Source organism: Manacus vitellinus, unplaced genomic scaffold (genome assembly GCF_001715985.3).
Source record: "Manacus vitellinus isolate BGI_N305 unplaced genomic scaffold, ASM171598v3 scaffold_21_pilon, whole genome shotgun sequence".
NCBI classification, from domain to species: Eukaryota; Metazoa; Chordata; class Aves; order Passeriformes; family Pipridae; genus Manacus; species Manacus vitellinus.
The window spans coordinates 10,936,735-10,963,692 of record NW_021939546.1 but is presented as its reverse complement, the minus strand read 5'-3'; the positions used below and the strand labels follow the sequence as shown (position 1 = coordinate 10,963,692).

Genomic DNA, 26,958 nt, shown 5'->3' with positions numbered 1-26,958 from the left:
TAAAGATTTCTTTCCAGGGTTTTTACTCAGACTTCTGCATGGAGCTGGCAAAGACATTATGTAATAGCTAAATCTTCATTAGTTATATCTGTTTGCTTTGTGCCTTCATGACAATGATGAAAGCTGTAAATAAGTATATTGTCCCATCTTAACAAGGATAGCGTATCCATCAATAAGGACACTTACTCTGCTGAGATCTTTGCAAGGCTGTACAGGGGAGTAAATTAAAGGGAGAACAACATTCTTCATCTAAAGTGTCCTTGTTCTGTCACTTAATGTTTTACCCTTGCTAATATTTTTCAAAGTCTGGCTGTTAGTCAAAAAAGTCACTCAGTAGATGTGACATATTTTATCCAGCCTAAATCTACTTGGTCCTAGAATGATTTTTCTAGGCAGCCATGGCTGGAAGTATGACCTGAAACTCCTTCTGTGACTTCTCACCTTAATTTCCCAGCAGTCAGAGAAGTTTCCCAGTGAGATGTGTGGGGATGGAAGGGGCAACCAGAGGAGGTCGCTTAGCTGAACAGGGAGGCACAAGCCCTTGTTCGGGGCAGGAAATGAGTTGCCTGGATAAAGGCAGCTGGGATGAGGCTCCGCTCTCAGGAATGTTCACTTCAGCCAAGAGTGACTGCTTGGTAACCCCTCTCCTCTCACTAAATTCACTTAACTGTCCTAATTAGGTGAAGCAAAAGCTGTGTGGTAACTTGGAACTGTCCTGTGTGTCAAGGCTGTCCTTAGTTTACATGCAGATGACAGGGTTACAGGTTCACAGTGCTCAGGCAGGAGCTACAGGAGATCTCTGGGAGGGAGTGAGGAGGGGGCAAGTGATGGTCGGTGCCACTTGCTGGGAGAGGTCCATGCTTGCAGCTCCCTGAGGAGGGGAAAGCCCAAATGAAGCACCTCCCATGTGAGCCCACCTGACTCTGCACCAGCATTGCATGGCTGAAACTGAGCACGTGCACCCTGCACGGGGACCTCTCCCTGTCCCCAGGAATGGACAGCAGCAGTTTCCAGCCCATGGAGGTGGGAGCTTTCCCCTGGTGTGATGGAGCACAAAGCATCCTGACCAGGTACTGAGGTTCCCGCTGAAACCAGCACATTCCCTCACTCCTCTGCATGGCATTTTATCACTGCCTCAGCGCAGGTATCCCTGACTCACCCAGGTTAAACAAACAAACAAACAAAAATAATACAGGGAGTCTTGAAGTCATGGTCTTGCTCCAGGTTTATGGGACGATCCAGGAGTGAAAATCAGAGCGTGGCCTGCAGAGGGAAGAAAAGAGCTATGGTAGCACCACTGCACTTCCCGGGGGTCTGCTCTGCTTCCTGCTGCTCCTCTGGCACCGGCTCCGAGCTGAAGAGCTGCCTTTAAACGTTAAATACATTCAAAGCCCATTCATATCAAACCAAAATTAAACTGCTGGATTTCATTCAAGAGTCATTCCCTCTGAGAAAGGGCTGAGAAGAAAATAACAGTTAGCTGAATGCCTCACCCATCCAGCACGCAGGAAAACCCCCCGTAGGAGGCAAGGTGAGAAGCGAGGCTGGGCTATCGCCTCACCTCATTGCATCGGTATCTGTGTGTAAGCCAGTTTCTCAATCCATTTAGAAATTCACTAATTGTCATTGGAGCTATTTGCTGACGACTGTGAAGTAGCCTGATAATGAAGAGGAAGTCCATTTATTCGTTAGCATTTGCGAAAATAATTACCTGTCACTTCACCGAGCATCCTTTGCCCTAAAAACACTTGCTCTTCAGCACCTTTTTATTTTTTTGTTCGAGCTGCACACTTTGAAACGCCACTTACAATTTCCAGTCCCTGAAGGGCTCATTCTCAGCCGCTGTGACAGCAGTGAGGGCTCACACTCCACAAGAGGACACTAAACGTCCTGTCACTTCTGCTGCAAGGAGAGGAGAGCGTATTAACAGTGGTGCAGGCTGACTGCAGCTCCCAGGTACTGCTTCAACTGTGGGGTTTACAGGGCTGCTGCTTCTCTGCAGCCTGCCCCACACCTCTGCCAGGCATCATGGCAGGGCTGGGAGAAGCTGTGGATGCAGGGCTCAGTGCCAAGAAGACAAGGTAGTCCCAGCCCCACCATCTGAGCTTCATGGGCTGCCTTCTGCCCCCTGATTGCTATACCTGCTCTCAGCCCTCACAAAGACAGCAGAAAGACTGCATGAAGCCAGGTATGCACTAGGAAGTGAGTCCTGAAGGGAGGAGGAAAGGTTCTTTGGGAGTTACAAGAGTGATGTCTCAGGAGGGGGAAGGGGAGAAGAGGGAGATCTGTGTTTCTAAGCTCAGCCCTCTCTGCCAGTTACCCCCTTGAGTACAGCCAACACCTCTACCAGTGCCTGTTCCTGCCATGGGTGACACCCCACAACATCTTTGTGCCCTGTGCTCACTGGCTCGCCCCTCTCCATCATGCCTGCTACTTCCTCTGCCACCAGCACCACTCCCACCAACACAGGCAACATAAACCAAACTGTCCTTTTGCTTTGGGCAACCAAAATGCAGCCTTGCCTATAAGACCAAGGGGCTCTGAGCCCTCTGCCTTCTGAGGAAGGTGGGTGTACCATGGCAGGTAACCACATTCCAGGTGCCTCACCAGGCCCCTGGAGATAAGTGGGAGAGACAGTGTGTGCCACCCTCTGAATCAACAGAGATCTGCCTGCTTGCACCTGCTGGGCTTACGCTGCTGTCATATCTCTGACTCCAAGGGCTACTTGTTTGTCAGCTGTGCTGAATTTTTATTGTTTCCTGGGTATGCGAATTCCCACTTCTGTTCCCAGGGCAAGGAGCACCACATCTCCTGGGGGTGGATGGCCACCAGTGTTGACTTAGCAGTGCATGGAGCAGGAGATAAGCACTGTCCTGCTGCCGGGACCCCACGGAGCCGTGCACCCGCCCTGTGCTCTGTGCTTCTTGCCCGGGGCTCCTGCGGCAGCGCCAGGAGCCAGGGTGTGCGTCACACAACACTGGAATGCATCATCCCCTTGGATGTGGGCAGGGACTCAGTCACAGCCCCACAGAAAACCCCGAAAGGAGCACACCTCTGCAGCTTGTCCCAGGAGTGGGGAGCGGAGCAGCTCCTGCCTGGACAGGACCGAGGAGCTGCGAAGGAAGGGACAGCCACAGGTGCACTGAAGGTATCATCTGCGCTCTAAGTGCAGCCCCTGCAATCCCACCCAGTTGCACTAGCAGTGGGGTTGGCCACTAGGGTTTGGGATGATCCAGTCAGTGCAGCAACATCCTGCCACCACAAGCCAGTGCCATACTAGTGGGTGAAATGGACTCGTGATAGCTCACAGCTGTCGGGAATGGCTTATTAGATGCATTTACTACTCAGGGTGCAAGCTTGCAAGTGTTTGCAAGGGTTAATTGGTGCTGGTACAGCACCTTGGGAAGGTGGGGTGAAGGGCTGGGTCAGGCAGGTGCTGTGAGTTGGGCTTCCTATGTGGAGGAGGATTCCTGGTTTGGGAAGACAGGAGATACTGGCTGTGTTTGCTTCTTGAGCAGGTATTTAATGCATTTCAGGATTAGGCAACTGTCTTTTTCCAGTGCTGTGGTATTAAGAGGGAGAAGTGTGTGGGTGAGTGTAAATCAGCTCTGTGCAGAGAGAGCTGCCTGTTTACACCTGGGGATTTAGGCTTCCAGATATTTAATTTCTGGTAACTGTACTTCAGCTTGTTGAAACATTTCAGTCTTGAAAAGCCTCTTGTGGATAATGAGACTATGGGGAGCCTGAGACTGGGGAGCAGGGGTGGATGTGGGCTTCATGTTAGCAGTGCAATTAATGAGCAAGTAGGTAGCCAGCATTTGCAAGAAAACTCTAGGAGAGAGGGGGATAAAGCAAAACGAGAGAAAGGTTCTGTTGCCTCCCTTGAAACCAAGAACAAGTAAAGCTCACTGAAGTTTAAAATGTCCTCTGTGGTATGTCATGTGGTGAGGGACCATGGGTGGTGGAGGGTGGGGGAGGTAGGAGATGGTTCTGCTTTGAGGTCTGGGGTCTGCCTGGAGAAGGCTTGTGCCCCACAGCCAGCTCTGGAATGACTCTGCCAACTGGGATAGGAACGGTGGGTGATCCTCCCCAAGCTGTCCCAACAAAGGGGCAGAGGGGCTGTGTGACCCACATCCTGTGCCCTGGTTCAGGGGTGTCCCCCCATCTTGTCTCATACCAGGCAGAGAAATGTCTCTGCTGCACTGAGAGCTGGTGGGACAGTGAGAAGGACCCATGGTTCACAGTTTGTTCTGTGACAGGGGTCAGCCCCCTCCTACATGCCCATGCCCCAGGACAGCTCCTGCTCCTGCTGCCACTGCAGCTTCCCCGACTCATGTAGGTGACCTGACTTGGGCTCTGCTTGTCATACAATCCATTTAACTCCTTCTCTGCTGGCCACGTGCACGCTGGAGAGCCTGCCAAGGAAACTCAGCTGTCTCCTCCCTGCACTTACCCTGTTGCTCTCTGTCTGCCCACTGTGGCTGCAGGTCTCTGCAGCACAGACTATCCCTGAGCTGCAGCACAGGACGGGGAAGGAGGCAGCACACGGAGTGAGGAAAGGGGGCACTGGTGTAGCTGGTCCTGTCCCTGGGATGTGGGTGCTGGTGCTGACCCAGCCTGCAGAGAACCACATCCTCACCACCCCCACTAGGAAGAAAGACCAACTCCCCTCTAGGCAGCTCCTCTTAGGAGGAACTTTCTCCTATAGGATGCTGCAGGGAGAGTGATGTGAAACTGGGGTGGGGAACAAGGCAATGTGACCTTTGCCTGTTTGCTATCTGAGTGGATGTCACCAATGAGGAATCCTCACGCCACAGAGCTATGTTGAGGTCCTCACTGATGAACCATGGAGACTAAGCCTCTACTGGAAAACGTTAGCCACAGCCCTGCCTGGCTCCCCCTCCCACCTTCTTCACCTTGTTAATTATTACAGGGGAAACGATGAAGGCCAGTGTGCAGCAAAGTCCAGTCTGAGCGAGAAGATCAGCAGTTTGCTCAGAGCCATGAGCCAGCCGATCCCAGCCACCACGGAGCCACCCACGCTGCCAGGGGACATGGCAGCATCCTTTGGAGTGGCAGACATCACCGTCCTGGTTCTGTACTTCGCCTTCGTCCTCGCCGTCGGGATATGGGTGAGTCCCCGAGGGGACTGGGTTTGGGTCTATCCGAGGCAGAGACACTTAGATCCTCCCTGAACCCCTCCTGGGTACAAAGATGTTTGCCTGCAAATGGCATCCTCTGCACACACTGGTATCCCAGAGCCTATTGAGCAAGTTTGGGGGTGACAGTGACCCTCCTGTGAGCCCTCGCTCCCAGCTCACATGGGGACAACCAAGGGATCATTCCCTGCAGGTCATTCTGGGGATGATGCTTAGTTCCTGTGCTGCAGAGCAATCTCATATCAGTGTATGGGCGGGCAGGAGGCAAAAGAAAAGCCAGGGTTGGAGTGGAGAAGACTGAAATGGGACTTCAAAATCTTTGGAAAGATTGTTGCTAAGTACTTGTTCATGTTGTTTGGTGAAGGCCTCTGTCACGGAGACCTGTAGTGTTCTAGCTGGCTGAACTGCTTTTTCTTTTCCAATTGGTACATTCAAGGAGAAGTTATTAAACAGGTGACAAGCAGCTTCTTCTGATAGTCAAAAGAAGTTTGACTATCAGAAACCTAGACAAGGAGCAGCAGAAGCAGTGGGCAAAACCTTGTGTATTTAACAGATCCACAAAGAAACTTTTGGAGCTGATGCTGACACCAAGCATTAAGGATTCTCCTGGCTTGGTCTGACTCGAGGGTGGGTGAATGGGGGAAAACACTTTTCTTTTTCCTGTGCTTCCAGTCATCGATACGAGCAAGCCGGGGGACCATCGGAGGCTATTTCCTCGCTGGACGGTCCATGACTTGGTGGCCTGTGAGTGAAACACATCCCTCTGTTTCTCAGGGTTTGAAAGCAATTCCAGATGCAAGGAGAGCAGGTCTGGTAAGGAGACCCAGTCCCTACATGTTTTGACTATATTCTCAAGTTGAAGAGGACAAATGAAGGGTCCATCAGGGATCATCCTATTCAGCTTTGCTAATGGGCTACCAGGCTAAAAGGGTAGCTGCTCAGCATCTTCACATTTTTCCAACTCTCAATTTCTCTGCTAAAGACAGCAATGAAATTGTTCCTATTGATGGAAGTGAGGGAGTGCTGACAGCCTAGCTGGGTTTGAAACTCTTTGGCCCCAACCCACCACAGAGAGTTGTACCCAAGTCAAGAGAGCATTAGGTAATCTAGGAATGTGCTATCCAGTAAAAAAGCATTTAGAGACTGAAGAAAAAATAATCCCAAAGCCCAGGACTTTCTGAGCCCTTGCTCTTTAGAGCAAAGTTGAGTTTATTGACTAACAATGTAAGGGATATAAACTTCAAACCACTGAAGTATAAATCTTCACTACGAAGAAAAAAATAATGGATTGAAGGCACCTCTTCTTGGGAGTGAAAGGTACATACAAAGATAATTTAAAGTTTGAAAGGAATAAAAACACCACAGGAATAAAGATTCTTCTCAGCCAGTGCCAGACTCTGTATAACCCATATATCTCTCCAGTGAGTCCTGGGTAACGGAATGCACTTCTCAACCAAAATACTGGTTTATTTTCTTTTTTTTAACTTTGGCTGTGCATTGCCCATAAATTCACTAGGCTAGATTTTCAGTCTGCTCCATCAGAGACACATACACCTCTCTAAAATCTGTCATTTCTTAAATGTTCTTTATACTACTGTCTCAGCCAAGTGACATTTCATTAAAAATACTTAGCCTGATGGTTTTCTCTAATTAGGAGGGGGAAAATTAAAAGATACTAAAATGAAACATTTTTTTCTCAATTTTGTTCTTTTTTTATTCTTCTTTCCCCCCCCCCTTCTATTAAAAAAGCCCCAAAACAAATGCAAAACATTCTCACTGCTTTTGGCTCCAGCCACAGGTGACCACAGAGACTGTTGGGTACAGGTCAGCTCTTGGCTCTTTGGAACCATTTTAGGTTCAAAGCAACCTCTAATGCTGTTCCCTTTCCAGTTTTGTTTGTCAGAGCTGATTCCACCTCTGCAGCACTCCTGCAGGCTCAGCTCCTTGTGGCCTCCACCTTGAGTTCAAGACTGGCTTACATGTATTTTATTATTTTTTTTAATGGGAGTGACAGATTTCAGCTGTGAATTAAGCAACCTCAACTGAACCCTGATATTAAATTGCTGCTCCTCTGCAATGTATCTTCTCTATTTCTGTGTCTGATCTACATATCAGGAAAACTGGTTACATTTCTTGAGAGCACCAGTTGCTAATTCATGTTGCAGCAACCAGCTCTCTAATCAAGAGCTTCCCCAGACAAGGAGGCAAAGCTGTCAGCAGGAGTCAGTGTGGGTGTTGATGTCATATTAATGTTTTACCTTGCTCAAAGGTGAGAATCAGATCAACTTCTATCATTCCTTATTTCACATGTAGCAATACTAAGGAGAGAAAAGCTCCTCCTAGGTGATGTGCCTAAAAGCAAACTTTAGGACAAAAGGGCTTGACTTGTCCTTTTAGTAACTCATTTGACCCTGAGAGAGACTTGATGCTGGCATAAAGAAAGGAGGAGAGGCTTTGTGCCAATAAAAATAGTAATTTAGTCAGATAGCCTTTGCCCTGTTTAAGGAGCCTTAGAGCTGGCATTCTCCCAATTAGGGTGTCAATGAGCCATGGTAGGGACAGCCTGCCATGCCCACAGCCTGCAGTTGAAGTTAACCTGAGCCATTAGCATTTTCCAGCCTGCTGCAGAGCTGGATCGCTTCGAACACACACACTGAACACAGAAGACCTGCATGTTTCTAATGCAGTCCATGCCACGGTTCAGGGATCTCCTCCCTTAGGAGGAGCTTCGAGGGAGTGCTCCTGGCACTGTGGATGTGTCAACCACCACCACCCATGTTCAGTGCAAGACTTAAAAAGGGGCTGTCAGCAAGACACAGGGAGGTAGAGCAAGGGTCAGCAAGGTCGGAGCAGGCATGTTGCCGGCTGACTAACAAGGGAATGGAGAAATCCGTCACATTTCATGGACACTGAGGTATCTCTGGCTGACACCAGACCTCCCTCACCCTGCTGTTCTCCCCACAAGGGGCCTGTGTCTCAGGAGAACCACTGACAAAGTGAACCCTGATTCTGAGGTTAAGCTTTGCATTGGGGTGGGGGCAGTGGAAGGGAGCAGGCACACATACTTTGAGATACAAAAATGTAGGGTTTTTCAGAAGGTGAAGGAAAACTCAACTGTCCGTCAGCATCCAGCTACCTAACTACAAGGAGATGAAGTCCTGGGAAAAGGGGAAAATGCTTGGGCTGATATTGAAGTACCTCAGGGTGACTCTGTGGGCTTTGTTCCTGTGCCATGTGTTTCAGATTGGGGCATCCCTGATGTCAAGCAATGTGGGCAGTGGCTTATTCATCGGCCTGGCGGGCACTGGAGCAGCTGGAGGCCTTGCTGTTGGGGCCTTTGAGTGGAATGTAAGTCAGTTTGGCTGTCAACTAAGATGTCGCTGTCTACAAATGGACTGTGTGTTTGTCTCCAAAATCAGGTGCTTAACAGTATCAGCAGCAACAAGTGCTCAAGCCTCATGAGAGAAGCCTCCAGATATTCTAAGAGCCTTGAAAATGTGAGATCTTTATTTTAGTTTAAGTGGAATCCACTAGAATTATTAGCTCTTTAACCTTCTCAGAAGCACGTGGCCATAATTTTAAGCTTTAGTCTGCACTTATGAAGATTAAAATAAAAGATAACGAATGCTGGAAAGGTACTTGGATAATCACAGGATTCTAGGTACAGGGAGTTAAAAAAAAATGCAGCATGTTCTCCTAAATTCAGTGTAAATCCACTAGAATCAGCAACACTGCCTTCACCTGTCAGCTGCCAACATGTGGCATCTCTGGGGAGAACATCTGGGTGTGAAGGCAGGTCTGATTCTGCCCTGTGGAAGTGGCCTGGAAAATTGCCACTGACACCACACAGAGCATGAAAACCAGGCCCTTTGTGTGCAATGCTAATGAAATTTCTCAGCTGCAGTGATGAGGAGTGAGATTAGTGCCAGCCTCACAATAAACATCACTCACTTAACTCTGAATCTCTTGTCTACATCAGCAGAGAGTGCTAATGGTGCTGGGTACTTGCCACAGCACAGGCAGGGCCCACCGAAAGCTCTTTCCTGGGATATCTATTCACTGGACTGTTTTTTTTTTTTTTCTGGACCATTAAGATCACCTTTAAGTCCTTTGTGAAGAAACCAGAGACTGTGTTCAGTCTGGTACACATAGGACATACCAATATTGTAATTTAGGAAATCTATTCAAGTCACTTTAGAAGCCCATGAAGACAAGATTGTATGTCAGGGCAAATCTAACTTCATGAGTTTAGATTAATTTCTTTCAGAGTGGAAAGGCACCTTAGATATGCCATTATTCTCTCCCTTTATCGTGGGACATCACTCAGCCAGAGGGATCATATGAGCATCTTTCACCTCAGCCAGTCTCTGCAGGAGCCATGGCTGTTCTCCTCAATCAGTCACAATCTCTGCTCACAGGGATCAGTTTCTTTTCTGAAAACTTAAGTAACTGATTGAAATAAAATCTGGACTAATGTAAGGTACTTGGATGAAAGGTACTTGGCTGGCCCAAGACAGCCAGAGGGTGAGGTTTGATAATCCAATGACTTTTTTTTACCTTCAAGTTCTCCTGTTTGGGCTTTTGCTGGGAATCAGAGAAAAAATACATAGTGGGAGATGCCCTTACACCTTCCAAAAGAATCTTCACCTGTGGCAGAGCAACTGAACTGCCCCTTTATCTACCAGTGACAGAAGCACATCTGTGTCAGCCTGCAAGGAGAACATCCCAGCAGTCTTGCTTATTTTTATGCTCTGCAGGGACAGTCTGCTGCCTCAGCCTCATCACTTGCTAATCAAGCAATAAACAGATGCTCCCATCCTGCTCTGAATCACTTAACTCTTCACTGACACAGCATCAGTGGCCTCAAAGGCCACCAAATACAGCACCATCTTTCAGAGAGCCACAGCAAAGAGACACACCACCTTGACCGAAAGATCAGGAGATGGAACAGGATGTGCCACCCATGACAGAGAGACATAGGGCTTAGGAGAAGAACTTCAAAAGCTTCTAACTGAATTGTAATAATTCCTCCAGTGGAGGAAGAAAAAGTTGGACTGCTTCTCCAATACATTGCATGGCACTGTACCTTTGTGCTTTCTTAGGATGTCCACTGACAGAACAGAGGGAAAAGCTGTTCCCATGTGTTGAATCATGTGCCTTTATGTTCTGTCTCTTTAACAGGCCACCTGGGCACTTCTGGCTCTTGGCTGGATCTTTGTGCCTGTTTACATCGCAGCAGGAGTAGTCACCATGCCTGAGTACCTGCAGAAGAGATTTGGAGGGCAGAGGATACAAATCTACATGTCCATACTGTCCCTGATTCTCTACATATTCACCAAGATATCCGTATGTATCCAATTGAACATGAACCCTTGTGTCTGGGGCGGGGGTAGGTCATCCTGGTACAACTCAGGGCTGCTCATGGAGAACTCAGATGTCCTTGAAAGGACCAGCTTAGCTCCCAGAAACAACAGCAGTGTGTTTGTGCTGCTCTGCTCAGGTAAACACCTGCCTCTGTATTGATCTCGGAGACCTATCCTAAGAGAGAGAGCCCTCATTAAACAGCAACACACAGTGAGAACTTTACAGGGATGTGCAGCTAATTACTAAACAGTGTAAGTACCACGAGCTGTCTGCCTGCTTTTCCTCTTCTATCAGATCAAACCTGAGGCAATAGAGACAGAGGAAGGGCAGCATTACCCCATTTGAGAATCTGGCTGGCTGCATCTTGTAGAGGTGAAATTATATTAAATTATCATAAACCTGCTGCTGTTCTTGTAGCTGAGTTTTCAGCATTAGGTATGTTATAGCTATTTCTTTCTCTTTCTATCACTTATGTTGTACGAAAAGATTACAGTGTTCTGGCTTAAGGCAAAACTCAGCATCTTTTCTGGATTGCTTGTAGCATTGTACCCTGCTGGTAACCAAAAAGCAACGTAAGCTAGGGGGTATTTCCCCATTTAAATGCCATTCATACAGAAGCAAAATTTATGCTCAGATACTAAGAACTACCTATGCCCTTGGAGGGAGAGGACGGTATTTCAGAGTCCATTACAGGGACTGAAAATGTCAGTCCTTTGTCTCCAGTTCATTGTCCCAAGGCCAGTACAAGTCAGTTTTCACTAGACCCTACTGCGGTATTTAGTTGCCAAATTGCCTTGGGAAGCACTGACTGGAGATTTGCAGCTGGTTTCAGAGTCCTTCTCCCAGGCTTATCATGTCTCAGGTCCTGGGAGGGACACGAAGAGGAGTTCCAGGCTGGAAGGGTGGGATAGATTTGCTCCTCTAATGGGCAGCTCTTGGTCATGTCACCCATTGCTGCCACCACTGCCACCAGGAGCTTTGCTCTCTGAGACTGGAGCATTGCCCTGGGTGAAGTCTTGCCAAGAGGCATTTGAAGCCTCCTTACCCATCAGGGGGTAAATGGAAGACCTCTCCTGCCACAGCCCACAGTGTGCACAGCCACACAGCCGTGTGGCAGAAACAGAGCTGTCTTTCAGAATGACCTTCAGCAGAGCAGAATTTGCCAGTGCTTTTCAGAGCAGGACCCTGGCCCCCCTCAGTGCTGTTTCATCTCAGTGGTTTCTCCTCCGTGCAGCCAATTCACGCGTGGCTGATGGATGTGGCTGGTGGAGTTTATGGGCATGACAGGTGCTTTCTATTAAGGGGTGCTATTGTTTGTGCAGAGCTCATTTAGCGGCTGGCTGGACAGCAGGCAGTTGGTTACAAGAAGGATTTTTCTCCCTGTGCTTTCTGCCCAAACATAGGTTAACAACTAGGGCATTGCAGAGCCTTCTTGGCTTGCAAAGAAAACAGAGTATCTCAATAAGCAGTGTTGTCAGAGGACTGATCCTGCCTGGCTACAGAGGTGTTTATGTTTCCTGCTGGGAAGTGAAACCCCAGAAGGCACCGTGATTCCTGTGGTGTACTGGCTGTTCTAATCCTGTCTCAGGTTTGCAGAGGGCAGGGGTTGCACTGGGTCCTTGCTTTTAAGGTGCTAATTTCAGGCACAGCAAATGGAATTCTTGCCCTGTCTCTCCTGTCTCCCTTGGAAAATTTCTCTTCACCTGCATCTCACTCCACTCCAGATTTACAGGTGTCCTTCAAACTGATTTCCCAACACAAATATCTCCCGTATCACCTTCTGCAATTTTGAATGATGTTATCTGTGTAATTCTGGGTTTCACCCAGTTTCTGGTGCCACTCTCTCTGCCAAAAGGTTCAAACAAAACACAGCCAATGGGAGTTTCTGTATTTCTAGTGAGGTCCTCAGCAGGTATAACCTGTTTTTTTGGAGTCATTCTGGTAGGATGAACTGCATGAACAGAAAAGCAAGCTGTTGACCTTTTCAGATAAATAAATCCTGGTGTAAGACACCAGTGATTCTGTAGGGGTCTTTCAAGCAGGAGTGTCTCCTGGCCACTAGCCCACCAGGATGTAGTCCTGGGAAGAATGTGATCTCTGCTTTCTATCCTATGCCTGTGGATACATGGGCTCTCCTGCCCATGGATGTCTTCACGGTCAGCAAAAGGAGTGACGATTTCCACCAGTGCTTGTCTGTCCCAATGAGGATTCTGTGACATGAAGATCATCTCTATTTTGATGACATTTTGGTCCCTTGGCATAGGACCTTGATTTTTACCCTCACGCTCCCCCAGCTCCCAGATCCCGAGAGCTCTGAGCTAAAGGAAAGTTTTTCCTTTTATTCAGAACAAGGTTCACAGCCAACAGCCCCAACAGCTCTGTCCTCCTGTTCACCTTCGTGGTGTCCTCCCTCGTCGACGCTTTCAGCCGCAGAGGGCTGCAAGCTGCTTTATTAGATTTCACTCGCACGAAGCACCACTAATGCCAGACTGCCCTTGGGTTTTTTTTATTCCAGACAGACATTTTTTCCGGAGCATTGTTCATCCAAATCTCTTTGGGCTGGAACCTCTACTTGTCCACTGTGGTCTTGCTAGCAGTGACTGCTGTCTACACCATAGCTGGTAAATAGCTGATTTTAAAGGAAACGTTATAAACTGGAGCCTCAGATATAAGTTTTTCATTTCCTACATAGGGGAAAGTGGTCAGGGCCTGGTCTGAGGGAGAGATTGCCCTGGTTGCTGGTAGTACCTGTCCTATCACTCCCAGCTGTTGGAGACCTCTGGCTATTCCCTCCTGGCCCAAGGGAAACTGGAATGGGGTAAACATTGCTGTTTTCTAGAGGATTTCCTAACACTGCACAAGGTGCTCAGATCCCACTGCCCGTATTTGCTATTTTTTTCTTGTTCTGCAAAATTACCACCTTTAGCTATTAGGATGTTAAAATGCCTCTGAGTTCTCTCATGAATGTGGGAAAGCCCTTCAGGCCATTCCTCATGGGAGGGCTTCTGACAGCTGTGGGCTCCTGGGGACCAGCTCAGTGCCAGCTTCTCCAAGTGGGTCTGTCCTGAAATCACAGAGTTGGGGCCGAGGACAGCCTTTTTCTGGGCAAGGTACCTGTTTCCCTGTACGTGGTGACACACTCTGCCTGTTGTCTCTGGTTCTCCTGGCAGGTGGTTTAACAGCTGTGATTTACACGGACGTGCTGCAGACCGTGATCATGGTGCTGGGAGCTTTGGTCCTCATGTTCATAGGTAAGGGTTTAATGGTCCCAAGGCCATCAGACCTTAGCAGGGTGCATCACCCTTTCATGTGTGGTGCAGAAATGAGTTTTAACCACGCACAGAAGTGGTGCCAGCACAGCTCTTATCCTCCAAGTCATCAGACTTGCTTCATCCTTTGCACTAACTGTATGGAGGTGAGGCTCTGGATAGCTTCACCTCGCTGGAGTTGCCAAAGAGCTTTGAAACATCACATTCTCAGAGTCAAATTCAGCTCTCATTGAGCTCATGTCAGTTCAGAGTAATCCTGCTGACTTTCACTCTTGACTTTGGGAGTTACTGTGGATTCATGTGGGCGTAACTGAGCACTGTAAAAAAATAAAAAGCAACAAGGGACTGACCATCATCAGTCTTTGCTTTAAACCTCCTTGGCAATCAGAAATATAGGTATATCTTTTTTCATGTCATACCTTGCTCTTGGAGGGTGTCTGAGTAAAGACAAGATGCTGAGAACATTGTGAGGATTAGGATCATGGAGATTTTCCAGCATTGATCCTTTTCCAGGATGCACTATTTAAACCACAAGGACTCTGGGCAAAATCCAACTGACTTCTGTAGAAACCCTGACTGCCAAAAGCAAGGGTGGAATGAAAAGAAAGGAGATAAGAGGAAGATAAGAGAAAAAAGTAATCACGAGACTCAGATAAGATAATAACTTTGCAGGATGTACCAGTCCTTAAATCACTGGCATTTTCCTTTCAGGATTTGAGAAAGTTGGCTGGTATGAAGGACTTCAGGAGAAATACAGCACAGCAATACCAAAGATCACAGTCCCAAACACGACCTGTCACCTCCCACGTGCAGATGCCTTTCATTTGTTCAGGGATCCCATTACAGGAGACATTCCTTGGCCTGGCCTTATATTTGGTCTCTCTGTGCTGGCTCTTTGGTGCTGGTGCACTGACCAGGTAAGGAAAGTCCTTCCCTCAGCAGGTGAACCACCATGCTGTTACTTTCAGCCCAGTCCTCAGTTTGTGGATCTATGAGCTGAAAAATTACCTGTGTGTCATTGTGCAGGAGTTACTACCATTTTACTGGTCTAGACCAGAATATCTCACTCCTTCTGCCTTCTCAGCAAGCTGCTAATTTTGTGCACTTCTTAATGCAGCGAGAACAGGTTATTTTCTCCTGTCTTTATTCCACTATGGTCTGGTGAGTACTGGGAGTCTTCATGCAGTTAGCATGACAAGGGTATAAAAATGTGGGTCTTGAACTGGCTCTGCAGTGACCTTGTGTAGACCTCCAGACAAGCCATTCATATTCCCAGATGTCTCATGTCTCTTATTCCTTTTCAAGCTGCAAACAAGGAAATCTGTACGTGTTTCTCAAGACACGGTGCTTCTGTACTTTAGGATGGGATAATTATGAAACCCCACCACCAAATCACCTGCAGTCTGCTTCATTCCGTGTCTCTTGCTGCCATACAGCTGCTGTCTCCAGCCCTCAAGGTGGCTTCATTTCAGTCAAGGGCGAAATTATTCCTCTAAAGGAAATTTCCACGCTGCCCTCTCCTGTAGCCCGTGCACTGAGCTTGGAGCAGTGGCAGCAGGCTGCAGTCAACTGAGGTGGGAAAGTTGCCATTGGCACGTGAAACACCCTGGGATCCTGTCGGATGAAAGTCATCCATGAGAAGGAGAGACAGAGAGAGGATGGATCCTGCTCTCTCTCTGTTGTGCTTCCTTTTTACTCTCTGTTCCCTTTCTGCACTGATTGCAGGTGATAGTCCAGAGGTCTCTCTCTGCCAAGAACCTTTCCCATGCCAAAGGTGGATCGGTGCTGGGAGGATATTTGAAAATCTTCCCTATGTTTTTCCTTGTCATGCCAGGGATGATCAGCAGAGCTCTTTACCCGGGTAAGTCTTCCCATGTTCCTTGCCACAAGTCTTCCTATCTGCCAGGACCACTAATCCCACACAGGTCTGCCAGCACTTTTACATCTTAGGAACTGCTGTCCTGCAGATGTACTCATATAGATTCCTGTTGTACCCTAGTGTTCCCACGCCCTTCCTCCACCTCCAGTTCTCCCACAGTGGTAGAAGTCAGTAGGAGTATCCATATGGGGCATATTTTCCATTGGGGCCATAAAGCTCCATCCCTGTGGACCTTGCATCAATTTGTCTGAGGAAATCAGTGAAATGAAATTAAATACATGGAGCACTGAGGGCTATCCTTCAGGTCCTATGGAAATACATTCATTAGGTATTTTGGAGAGTTTTAACAATCTAACACACAAATTCATTCAGTTCCTTGTGGATTATACAAAAGAGCCCTCTGTTATCTCCCAAGGCACTCTCATTGCTGGTTTCTCCAGAGCATGCCTATTCCCAAGAAGAATACCTTGGTTAGGAGGACTACTCTTGGAGGAAAGTGCTTATCTCCCAGATTTCCTGAATAGGATTTAGTCAACCTGCAACATCCCTGGGAACCCAGCTGACAGGTTCATGGAAACAATCCAGTTCCCACAAATGACAAATCATGAAGGATTACAAGTATGCAACATCCAGGAGAGTTTTGTCGGTGCCCTGAACAGAATTGCAAAATGTCATCTCAAAGCTTTACCTTTATTATAGGATGTAAAATACTGTTTAGCTCCCCTCATTGTAGCTGCATTCCAGCTGCACCTCTGAATTTATATGAAGCCATACAAAGCATCAGGATTTGTTCCCTTTAACTAAACAACCCGTGGCTCAGTGGGGTTTACACTGACTTCTTCTTGTTTTCCTGTCTTCTACAGATGAAGTGGGCTGCGTGGACCCAGACATCTGTAAAAGGGTTTGTGGAGCTGCAGTGGGTTGTTCCAACATTGCCTACCCCAAACTGGTGATTGAACTCATGCCTGATGGTAAGAAACACACCTGGGGAGGTGTCCATGAGCTTTGCACGAGGGGACCAGACTGCCCTTATCCATCCCAAGGATGTGGAAATCTTACTGTAGTTACCAGACATCGGGATGAAAATACCAGTGCTCAGGGGCCCACGGTCTAGTGCTGATTTTCCTTCCCTCTTTTGGTCCCCCAGGGCTCCGGGGTTTGATGATTGCAGTGATGATGGCAGCCTTGATGAGTTCCCTCACCTCCATTTTCAACAGCAGCAGCACTCTCTTCGTTATAGACATCTGGCAGCGGATCCGCAGACAGGCTTCAGAGCAGGAGCTGATGGTTGTGGGCAGGTCCTTACATTTATTTATGTCTCCTTCCTCTCATCATCTGTTTTGACTGCAGCATTTAAATTCTTCAGGCTGGACTCACTGAGAAAAATCTGGTGCCTATAATATAGAGCAGGAACACAGCTTGGGAAAGAGCATTATGCTTTCCAGGTTCATCTTGGATAGACGTGGTCAGAGAGAAACACTGAGTGTATCACTGAGCTGGGTAGACCATTAGCTCTGCCTTCTCTAAACTTATTATAAATACTGCTTCAAATGTAGCTTTTAGAAAAGCCAAAGGTGCTCTGGGGTCATTGACACCAGAGGTCTTTAAGAATATTGTATAAGAATATTATTTTTGCATCAGACAGGAGTGATACATTGCAATTACTCCTGTTTTGTTTTGGTTTGGTTTTTTTTTTCAGTGAAAAGTGCAAAGCTGATTCTCCCAGCTCTATCTCTTGTTCAGCAATATGAATAAACCTCTGTAACATACAGTGCAAAGGTGAGGGAGGGTTATAATATGCACCTGAGACCCCAAACCAATTTTAATAAGCAGAGACTGAGCATATTACCTGCTTGGAAAGGTGGCAGAAAGATTGTTTCCACAAGCTTCCAGCTCCTTCTTTCTGTCTCATCCAAGAGCAAGGTCACTGAAGATCATTTCTCTCTCTAGGACACACCAGGCTGAAGGGCTGGTTGTGGGTCCACTGCTGTTGTGGATCTCTCCTGCATGTCGACTGGCAAGTCTTAGCACAGCTCACTCTCAAGACTGTGAAGTTACCTTTGGGAATGAGTTGAATTACTTCCTAGAAGAGCACAATTTTCTCCTTTCCTGTGTACACAAGGAAAGGTTCCTGAGAGTGACCTTTGGATTTTTTCTTAGGAAATCCTGAGAGTAACTGGGAGTGTGTTTTGCTGCAAAACTTCATTTTCAGGTGGACTCCACCACCTGCAGAGCTAACAGAGTTTTATCATCATCTTTCAGAGTGTTTATCCTCATTCTTGTGGTCATCAGCATTCTCTGGATCCCAATCATTCAATCAGCCAACAGTGGAAAGCTCTTTGACTACATTCAGTCCATAACCAGCTATCTGGCCCCACCCATCACAGCTCTCTTCATCCTGGCAATCTTCTGCAAGAGGATTAATGAGCCTGTAAGTGAAATGTCAACAACCAATTGATATGTGTATTTAATTTGATAAAATAAGTAAATATCTCTCCCCTCAGCACTTAGCCTTTGAGACTCTTTAAACTCAGAGCCAGTCCTGCTAAAGTGTGACAATGAGACAGCCTTTCCCTGGCGTGTGTTAGTGAATCTTAGCCCAGTCTCTGGTGTGTGTGTTTGCTTCCAAGAAGTCACTGCAAGTGGCACTTCTTGGCAGTCTCATTTGAAAGCACGAAAGAGAAGTTGTTCTGCAATTTAGGGATGATGTGTTAAAGTCTATTTAGAGAAATAGGAGGAGATTCTTGCACTGTTCGTGCTCTATCTGTCCCACATTCAAGCACAGAGAGAGAAAATGAGGATTTTTAACTGAAAAAAAAATCCCCCTTTGTTGCATGCCAGCGTGGATTTCCACCAGGCATGAAAAGTCTTGGGAGAGGGAAAACTACAACCAAAGGTAACACATGCAGTGACTTTTTCTTTGTGCTTGCTTTTCTCAGGGTGCTTTCTGGGGCCTCATGGTTGGGCTGGCTGTTGGTCTGGTTCGGATGATCATCGAGTTTATTTATAGCACACCGTCCTGTGGTGAGGAGGACAGAAGACCAGCTGTGCTAAAGGACTTGCACTACCTCTACTTTGCCCTCATCCTCTGTGTTCTCTCTGCGATTGTCATCGTCCTTATTAGTGTCTGCACCCCACCGATCCCTGAAGAAAAGGTAAGTGACTTGCAGTGACACCCTTTCCTCAGAGCCCCCCTTTGGTTACCAAAAATCTCTGAAATCTGCCCTTTTCTTTTCCTCCCATGGTTAAGAAATGGTGTGTAATGCATATGCTGCCAAGAAGCCCCTGCTCCTCAGCTTTCTATTCCCCAGGTCGCATAGTGTTAATGCTTCTGGGGCACTGAGTGCTTCAAATTGAGTGTGAGTTCCCATGCTGTGCCTGGAGCTGGGCAGACACCACAGCCCATCATAACTGGAATAGAAAGAAAAGAAGAAAGGGAAGGAGATGAAATTATATTACAGAGCACTGCTGAGGAGGAATTAAATATATCTAATTGTAGCATCTAGCCTGTTTCAGCAGAGCCAGCATCAATCTTGCAGGCAAACAAGATTAATATCTTTTGCAACATGGGCATTTAGGAAAATAACATTTTGTCCCAATGTGATCTCAATTAAATTTAATAACTTTGAGTGAAGCATAACTTTCTTTTACTTAGCACATTAAAATGGTGCAGAGTTGGGAGGTTTTATATAATAAGACCTTAAAGCAACTCTTCCCAGTCCCAAGTTTTAAAGCAGCTGCCAATATAACAAAACTGCCATCCACCTCTAAGCAAAGGTTACTGGATCGATTTAAAAGACCTATTTTTTCCTGTCTAACTACATGCATTTTCTATCTGTTGCTTCCTCATAACCTGTAAAGCATTAACCAGTTCCATCAATGTTTGATGGGAATGTTAGTGGTGTCAAAGACACCCCTCTCCTAAAGATTACATGAAAGCAGGTGCTCAGATAGAGGAGATGAGGGGAGAGAGAGAGAGTCTTTGTGTCTGCTTGGAGATAAACTCTCAGCTTTTATTAGCTATCAGAGGATCCACATGGGAGAGAGAAATACTGGCAAGGAGGCAGCATTAGTTCTGCCGCTTACGTTGTTCACTACTGCTCAGGGGTGGCCAGATGGTTGCCAGCAATTAATTACTGTGGTTTAATGAGTTCCCACTCATCATCTGACCTGTGATAACTAAACATGTGCAGTGCTCCCTGCCCACAGCAACAGCAAGATAAGATGCATTAACACAGCACCGGTGAATAGGGAGCATCACACTGACAGTCCGGGAAATGAAGAAACTGGCCACAGCACCTACAGGATTTTTGCTGTGACCTCAGAGGTATGAAAACATGTACAGCATCTTTCAGGAGGGGCAGTTCAGGATGAAGGCCTACTATAATAGAATTAGGGAAAGAGAGGTTATGATCGTAAGATTCCTCGGAGGATGTTTTCAGTGGTATTTCTACTGAAATGTGTGAGTTTATAGGTGCTGGATATGAGGCACCTTATTTGAAATATCCTTCAAAGAGCCAAAAAGGTCAGGGAGGACAGGATTTTGTCTGAAACAGCTGTGTGCAGTTATCCCAGAGGAACAAAGGATGAGAGGGGCGGTGGCTGGCCCCCCAGGCACATCTGGAGAGCCAGGGAGAGAGGAGAGCTTGCTAAAGAGAACAGCCAAAGTGAAGGTGTGGGGTTTAAGCTGAGGTAGGAGACAGTGTTGCTGCCTGTCTGGCAGGAATCTGAGTGGCCAGCACTAAGACCAGCTTTTTTTATTTTTCTCAGTCAGACTCACCCCAGAGATGAGTGCAGGTGTAGGTTTGGACCATCACTCTTGGTGGGGTGGTTTCTCATGGTGGTTTCTCATTGTCTCCTCATCTCCAGTGAGTCTGTGGCTGTGCTAAGGTGGATCAAAGATAGAAGGAAAGGCAGGAGGTAGAAATCAGGGTGGACATGTCAGGCTCCAACTCTCTGGATAGAAATTGGCACAGGCCTTTGTGTTTGGCCATTATTTACCTCGAGTGGCATGGAAGTGGGCAATCCTGTGGGGAAGAGCCTGTATGTCCCCCTGATGGGCTGGTAGTGGGTGTCCTGGGTGAGGATATCTGAAGTGCCAGTGCTTCCCAGTCCCCTGTGTTAGTCAGTTCCCTTTGTGAGCCTCGGATATTTCTCCCATAAGGATCGCACAGGGCTAGTCCTGCTAGTTCTTAACCGCAGTGCTTTGAGATGGAATGATGAAAGACATGGTATAAGAGCTAGGAATTGTGTCATTTGTTTTGTCAAGCAAAAAGAAAAGAAAAACAAGCCAAAAAGACAAAGCCAAGGAAATGCAGTGATAGATCATACCTCAGCAGATGTAAATCAGCATAGCTCCATTGCCTTCAAAGAGCAGGAACAGCTGTTGAGCACAGTTATGTCGCTTTACACCGGCTGAGGATCTACGCTGGACAACTTTAAATATTGAGTCTCAATGCTTTTGAGATAGTAAATGGGCAAAAGGAGAAAAGAGATTTGTATCTGATGTTTTAGTGGTACAGCTAATGTTCCTGGCTTTAAATGAATTACAATCCGAGAACTGCAAGCTGTAGCATTTTCTCCTGCTGTTTTGGACGTTCTCCCATCCCTGTGGTGATTGATGCTGTGCTGGAAAACAAGTATGCAAGGAATTTGTTTGGTATGCTCCAGAGTTCATATGTCTTCATTGTAGGTAGTCCATATTGTGTCACGCTGTCCTTGAAAACCCTGCAAAAGAGCTTACAATTAAATTTGAGACTGTGAAGCTGAAACACAACTGTCAGGTGCCAGATGGCATTTTGGAACAGAAGGATTTATTCTAGTTTACGAACAACAAAAGAAAAACTTTGCTGAGTTCTTGCAAACTCCTTTATCCAAGGAGACTGTGAGGGTGAAAAGGGAGAGGAACAGCCCACAAAGCACAAATGCTAGACCAGCAGGTCAACTCCTCAGGTGTCAGGGCTCACCCAGACAGGCTGATGGATTGGCAATTCCACCTGATGTACTCTGGGGTTGAATTTTTTCCCCGTGTCTTGAGGTCTGGCTTCAGTAGCTCCTTTTGGTGTGTAGCCGAGGAGGAGCACCAAGCCTCCTTTGGCTGGCCTGACCTCACCCTGTGCACTCTGAGGTGCTGCAGCTGAAGTTCCTACAGCATCATTTAGTGCCACTGAGAGCCAAACTCGCTCAGCTCCTCTGGGAACCAGGCACTCACAGAGGAGCAAACTAAGGAGGGGACACAGGGCTTCCCAGGGAGTGTCCACACAAGGCTTTGCAGTTGGGAGCAGAGCCACAGGGCTCCCCAGGACCCACCAAGCTGCTCCTTCCCACTCCCCTGCCCTTGGGCATGGTGGCCTCAGGCAGCATTTCCAAGGTCCAAGCCAGTTATGCTGACACAGCTCCCCTCTCAGCAATTCTTCTTATGCTTTTGCTTGCTTTCTTCAGGCACGCAAAACACCATCATCTGCCTCCCTCATCCCATCCCTTTGGAAGTCTGTGCCAGGGAAGCATAGCCAGCCCTGTGGAGGCCTCCATGGCCACACAGAGCTGCTGCTCTGCCCTTCATGTGTCCTTCTAGCAGTGGCAAAGAGGAGAAAAGGGATCTCAAGGAATACAGTCAGCCAAAACCCACCACAGGAGAGCTTAAAGCTGGAGTGTTGGTGAGGTGCTTCACCAGGGAGCTCTCTGAGGTGGTGGTTTGCTTTGTTTGGCCATAATCGATGCACCAGCCCCTGGGTGGGTCAGTGGGATGATATGTCATGAGGTTACCTGTGTGCCTATACTGCTTTCCATTGGGAATTGCTTCCCTCTGGTGGAGTCTGAGCCCCAGGTACACCCCAGCCCTGCCAGATTTTGCTGTAGTGTAAAGGGAGAGTGATTCAGTGATGTGAGGGAAGAGAAGAGAAAAGAAAAAGTTTTGGAAATCTTTTAGTACCCTGAAACTTTGCTATGTTCCAATGACATTTCCTAAGTGATTAAAAAAAAAAAATCCCTGAGAAAGATGAGGATCATCAAATCAAAGCAATTTAGCACATCATGACAAGAAAGATTAGCCCTGCCCAGTGCTCATCTTGGTTGAAAATGATTTAAATAAAGCTATAAATCTTCTGGAAATTATGCAACATTTTGTGTCAGCTGGAAACTCCTGCCTAGATCTGTGTGTGTAAAATTCAAAGATTAAACTCACGCTGCTTTGGAAGTGACCCATTTGAGACGTTCATTTCCGTGTGGGCAGGGCAGGGAGGCAGCTGCTGCTCAGGCACACGTGTGACTTTGCCTGACCTGTTGTCACCACTGTCCCAGTGCCATCCTGCACCCCTCTGCCAGGCAGCTGTGGGTGGAACAGGAGGACAGGCCCATGGGCAGCTGTGTTTGAGAGGGATTGATGAGCGTGGTCCTTGCTGCCTGGCCTGGCCTGGCCAGAGCAGGCAGGGGTTGGGAAGCACTGATGCCCTCAGCCTCCTTGGTGTGCTGTGGTCAGCCAAAGTAGCCACAGGCCTGGCTTAAATCCAAAGCCCTGAGCCCCTGGGGTGGGTAACTCCACCCCACAGCTGCCAGAGGACCACTGAGAGGTTTGCAAAGTTGATGCCTCCTGTGCACTCCCTGCGTGCACTCCTGGGGAGGAGAAGACTTTCAGACTTGCTCTGGGATGGGAGTTTCAGACCTTTTTGCATTTCTAAAGCAGAGGAGGTTGCAGCCACAGCAGCCTGGCCAGGGCTGATCGTCCTCTGTGGCTTTGGATGGTTCTTTCACTGAAAGACTTCAGAGAGAGGTAATATCTTGTATTGGCCCAATTCTAGAAGTCTAGAATTGAAAACAAAATCTTCTAATGGTACAACTGCTATCTGTGACTGTTACCAGAGAGATATCTTGGCTTATTTTTTTAATTTTTATTTCATTGATTTTATTACCCCTCCCCACTGGAGGGCTGCCATTCAGGATGCAGATCATCATTATTTCATGTCAATCATGTGAGCCTAATGGAGAGGAAACTGCTTCTTCAATGTCTACTAAAAGGTTACTCCTGATAGAGACAGGGATGGAACAGGTTATTTAAAAAAATAGAAGGAAAGAAACTAGATTAATTCACACTTTTCCTCAGCTTTTTCATTCTGTTTGGATGGTACCACCTGTGCAGAAGGGAAGTGAGGGACAGTGGGAGATCATCCCAAATAGTTCTCTCAGCACCATCTTGGACCTGTGCTCCCCAAAGAGGGAGGTGACTGTCATGACGCTTTGGGACTGACAGGCAATAACTTGTTTGTTCTCTGTCCCACTTTGCAGCTCTCATGCCTGACTTGGTGGACCAGACACAGAAAAGCACCTGCCATTGACCTGAAAAACTGCAAGAGTGAGGCAGCACAGATCAGTTCAGCCAATGGAGAGAACGACTTGGTCAACAGTGCAGAGTCAGGCGACAAGGAGGAGACAGGTAGGGTGATTGTTTGTGAACAGACACGCTCATGTGCATGTGAGGGCACAGCCAGGACCTCGTGCAAGTCCCTAAAGCTCATGAGAGGCCACCTGTTGCATTTACTGGAGTCTGGGCTTGTATTTACAAGTTTTGGGTTGACTGCAGTCATTCAGCATTATTTATTAGTTCTTATCAATTCCTATTTCACTTAACTAGCTCAGATTTTTATAAACAAGTGTCTTGGTACTTTGGTAATTAGTAATGATGGGGAAGGAAATGCGAAACACAGCAGTTGACAGTTTAATGAGTTTTTTTTCAGGGTAACACCTTTTTTCAAGGCCCTATGACATTCTGCATTTCAAAAAAAGGTTATATTTGGAAAGAACAGCCACTGAAATACACACAGCACCAGGTTGACAATTAAAACACACACTTCACCTGGCATGTCATGTGTAATAAACAAGCCAGGATATCTCTAAATGGACCATCATGCTGTCAGGAATTTTTGAAAGTGGATGGAAGCTGGGTTGGGGAGGAGGGGGAAAAGGTCTCTTAATTAACTAATGAGCGATTGGTGTTGCAATCAACTGACTGTAATCAGCCTGTGCTGTACATGGTTGAGGGATAAGTTTCCCTTTCCCTTTCCCATCCTGATATTGCATCTCCTACCCCAGGTGCCTCTCAAACCCCACTGCAGATTGGCTAATGCACCTCCAAACTAGTGGGAAGAGGGAGGGAAAGTCCCAGTAGGTTCTAACACCCATTTTTTGGTCTGTCTCTTGCAGCAGCCAAGCCTCCCTGCTGGAAAATGGTGTATTTGTGGTTCTGTGGTCTGTCCACCAGCCCCACGCCCACCCTGTCCCAGGAGGAGAGAGCTGCCCTGGAGCAGAGACTCACCAGCATTGAGGAAAAGCCCCTGTGGAAGACTGTTTGCAATGCCAATGCTGTTCTCCTGCTGGCCATTAATGTCTTCCTGTGGGCATATTTCGGCTGAGGTGGGGTCAGAAAATGTGTGGCTTTGGTTTCTCTCACCTTCCTGTCTAAGCTGGAAGCATCAGGTGACAGAGCCCCTGGTGATGGTCCCTGGAGGGACCCACTGGCACTCTGTGGCACAGCCCTTCCCTGGAGGCACTGCTTGCTGGGAATGACTGCGGGGCTCAGTTTCCCCATAGGGTGAGACCAAGACTGAACACTGGTCATGTCTGGGATGTGGGCCAAGTCTGGAGGTCTGGGGTCCAGTTTAACGGTGCAAAGCCGAGCCCAGCAAGGAGCAAAGGCTTTGGAAAGCCCAGCTATGGCTGGGTTCTCTCTCAGGGCTGACTTTGCACTGATGCATTTGGGGGAAGGACTTCTGGTTTACACTGGTGTGCAGAATGAGACTTAAACACACTCTGCAGCTTTTTTATATGGCTGAAATTCAAATAGGGTCAGTGGGGGACCACTGAATTAGCTCAGCAGTGACAACCTTGGCTCCCCAGCAACCCCAGGATGTGTGTTGGACCCCTTCCACCTTGCTGGCATCAGCAGTGGGAACAGGGAGCTTCTTCCTGCTTCCCGAGCCCCCCATCCTGCCCACTCTGCTGTGTGACAGTGGGTCTCACAACAGCCCCAACCTGTTTGATCATCAGGCTGATGCTGCCCCTTGACAGCATTACCAGCAATAAAGGTGCCTTAGTAACCAAGCCAATCCTGACTTTGGGTTATTGTGGTGATCTGTCCTGCACTGACACACGAAGGGCTCCCTGGGACCAAGGTGACCCGGCTGTCTCAGGGAAAAGAAATATCCTTCCTTGGGGCCTGATCAAGGGCCTTGCTTTCTTGAGCAAGTTCGGGCTTCTCTGACCCATCCTGGTGCCACATGTGGCATGTGGCACAGCCATAATCTTTTAAACCATAGAGAGACAGCAATAACCCCTGTTAATATCTGTGCCTGGTGGTTAGGATGCTCTCCTGGAGAAGGCTAAAAATGCCCACAGGCATGTGATCCTGCACTCCAGCATCCGAGGGACATGTCCAGGTCACCAGGCATGGGCTGTGCAGGGAAGAGAAAATGAGTCATGATTCATCAAGGAGAGAAGAAACAAGGCTCTGTTTCCACCTGGCTCAGGAAGCCCAGGTCATGGTTCCACTGCTCGTCCTCAGTTTGGATGGAGGAGACTGAATTGGCCATGCAGGATGAGGTCTGTGCTGGCTTTATGCAGGTCAGTATAAGCATTTGCTTATTCTAAGAGGAAAAAGTAGATATCCCTTGAACAAGGGAGATCTCAGCCCCATCAGTTGCCCACCCATCCCTGGGGAAGAGGAATACAAACAGAGTTTGTTCTGCCTTTCCACTCTTCGGTTTCAAGCAGGTAGTGCCCGGATCAGAGGGTACCTCAAAACATTTAGAGGATATCAAGTTACCATCTGTGATTAAGAGCTGGTAAATGTCTAATAATAACAGGTATGTTTTTAGTGCATTTAGAAATATCAGGGCTCTCACCTCCTTGCCTAGAGCCATGAGGTGCCGAGTGCCCCTGAGCCACAGACACCCTCAGTAGCACTTGGCTCCATGGCCCTATTGGCTTTTTTTGGCCACACATCTGCTAAAGCCATGGGGAAAGCAATGCAGGGCAGGATGAGCAAAACTGGGGCAATTTTTTTTTAAACACTTGAGATTATTTTTTTTCCTCCAAGAAAAATTCAGTTTTGCAGAGAATAGAACTGAATTTGACTAAGTTTTTGGGTTTGGTTGTGGTTTTTTTTTTTTTTTTAATGGCACAAACATTTTTGATCTTTGGTTATATGATGTTGATTTCTTCCCCTCCCCATCTCACCTCCTGGGCCCTGGAAGATGAAGTTTCCTTTAAAATGCTGATGTCTATGTCAGTTAAAGTA

The 26,958-nt window shown here is 47.4% G+C and overlaps 1 protein-coding gene across 1 annotated transcript; it reads left to right on the top strand.

The window, feature by feature from the left end:
• Positions 1-4,993: 4,993 nt before the first annotated feature.
• On the top strand, positions 4,994-26,358 carry SLC5A9 (solute carrier family 5 member 9). The gene is made up of 14 exons (XM_008924382.4): positions 4,994-5,132; positions 5,832-5,903; positions 8,403-8,507; positions 10,341-10,505; positions 13,039-13,144; positions 13,694-13,774; positions 14,504-14,709; positions 15,518-15,653; positions 16,535-16,642; positions 16,819-16,969; positions 17,934-18,102; positions 18,611-18,826; positions 23,952-24,099; positions 24,867-26,358. Exons 1-14 carry the CDS (start codon positions 5,004-5,006, stop codon positions 25,073-25,075), a joined length of 2,001 nt encoding a protein of 666 aa, XP_008922630.2. The 5' UTR covers positions 4,994-5,003; the 3' UTR covers positions 25,076-26,358.
• Positions 26,359-26,958: the final 600 nt, after the last annotated feature.

Excerpts from the sequence above, each read along its gene's own strand:
- SLC5A9 (XM_008924382.4), top strand. The coding sequence starts at position 5,004 with ATGAGCCAGCCGATCCCAGCCACCACGGAGCCACCCACGCTGCCAGGG. Across the intron at positions 18,103-18,610 it reads GCAAGAGGATTAATGAGCCT|GGTGCTTTCTGGGGCCTCAT; the intron begins GTAAGTGAAATG and ends TGCTTTTCTCAG. Across the intron at positions 24,100-24,866 it reads AGGCGACAAGGAGGAGACAG|CAGCCAAGCCTCCCTGCTGG; the intron begins GTAGGGTGATTG and ends TGTCTCTTGCAG.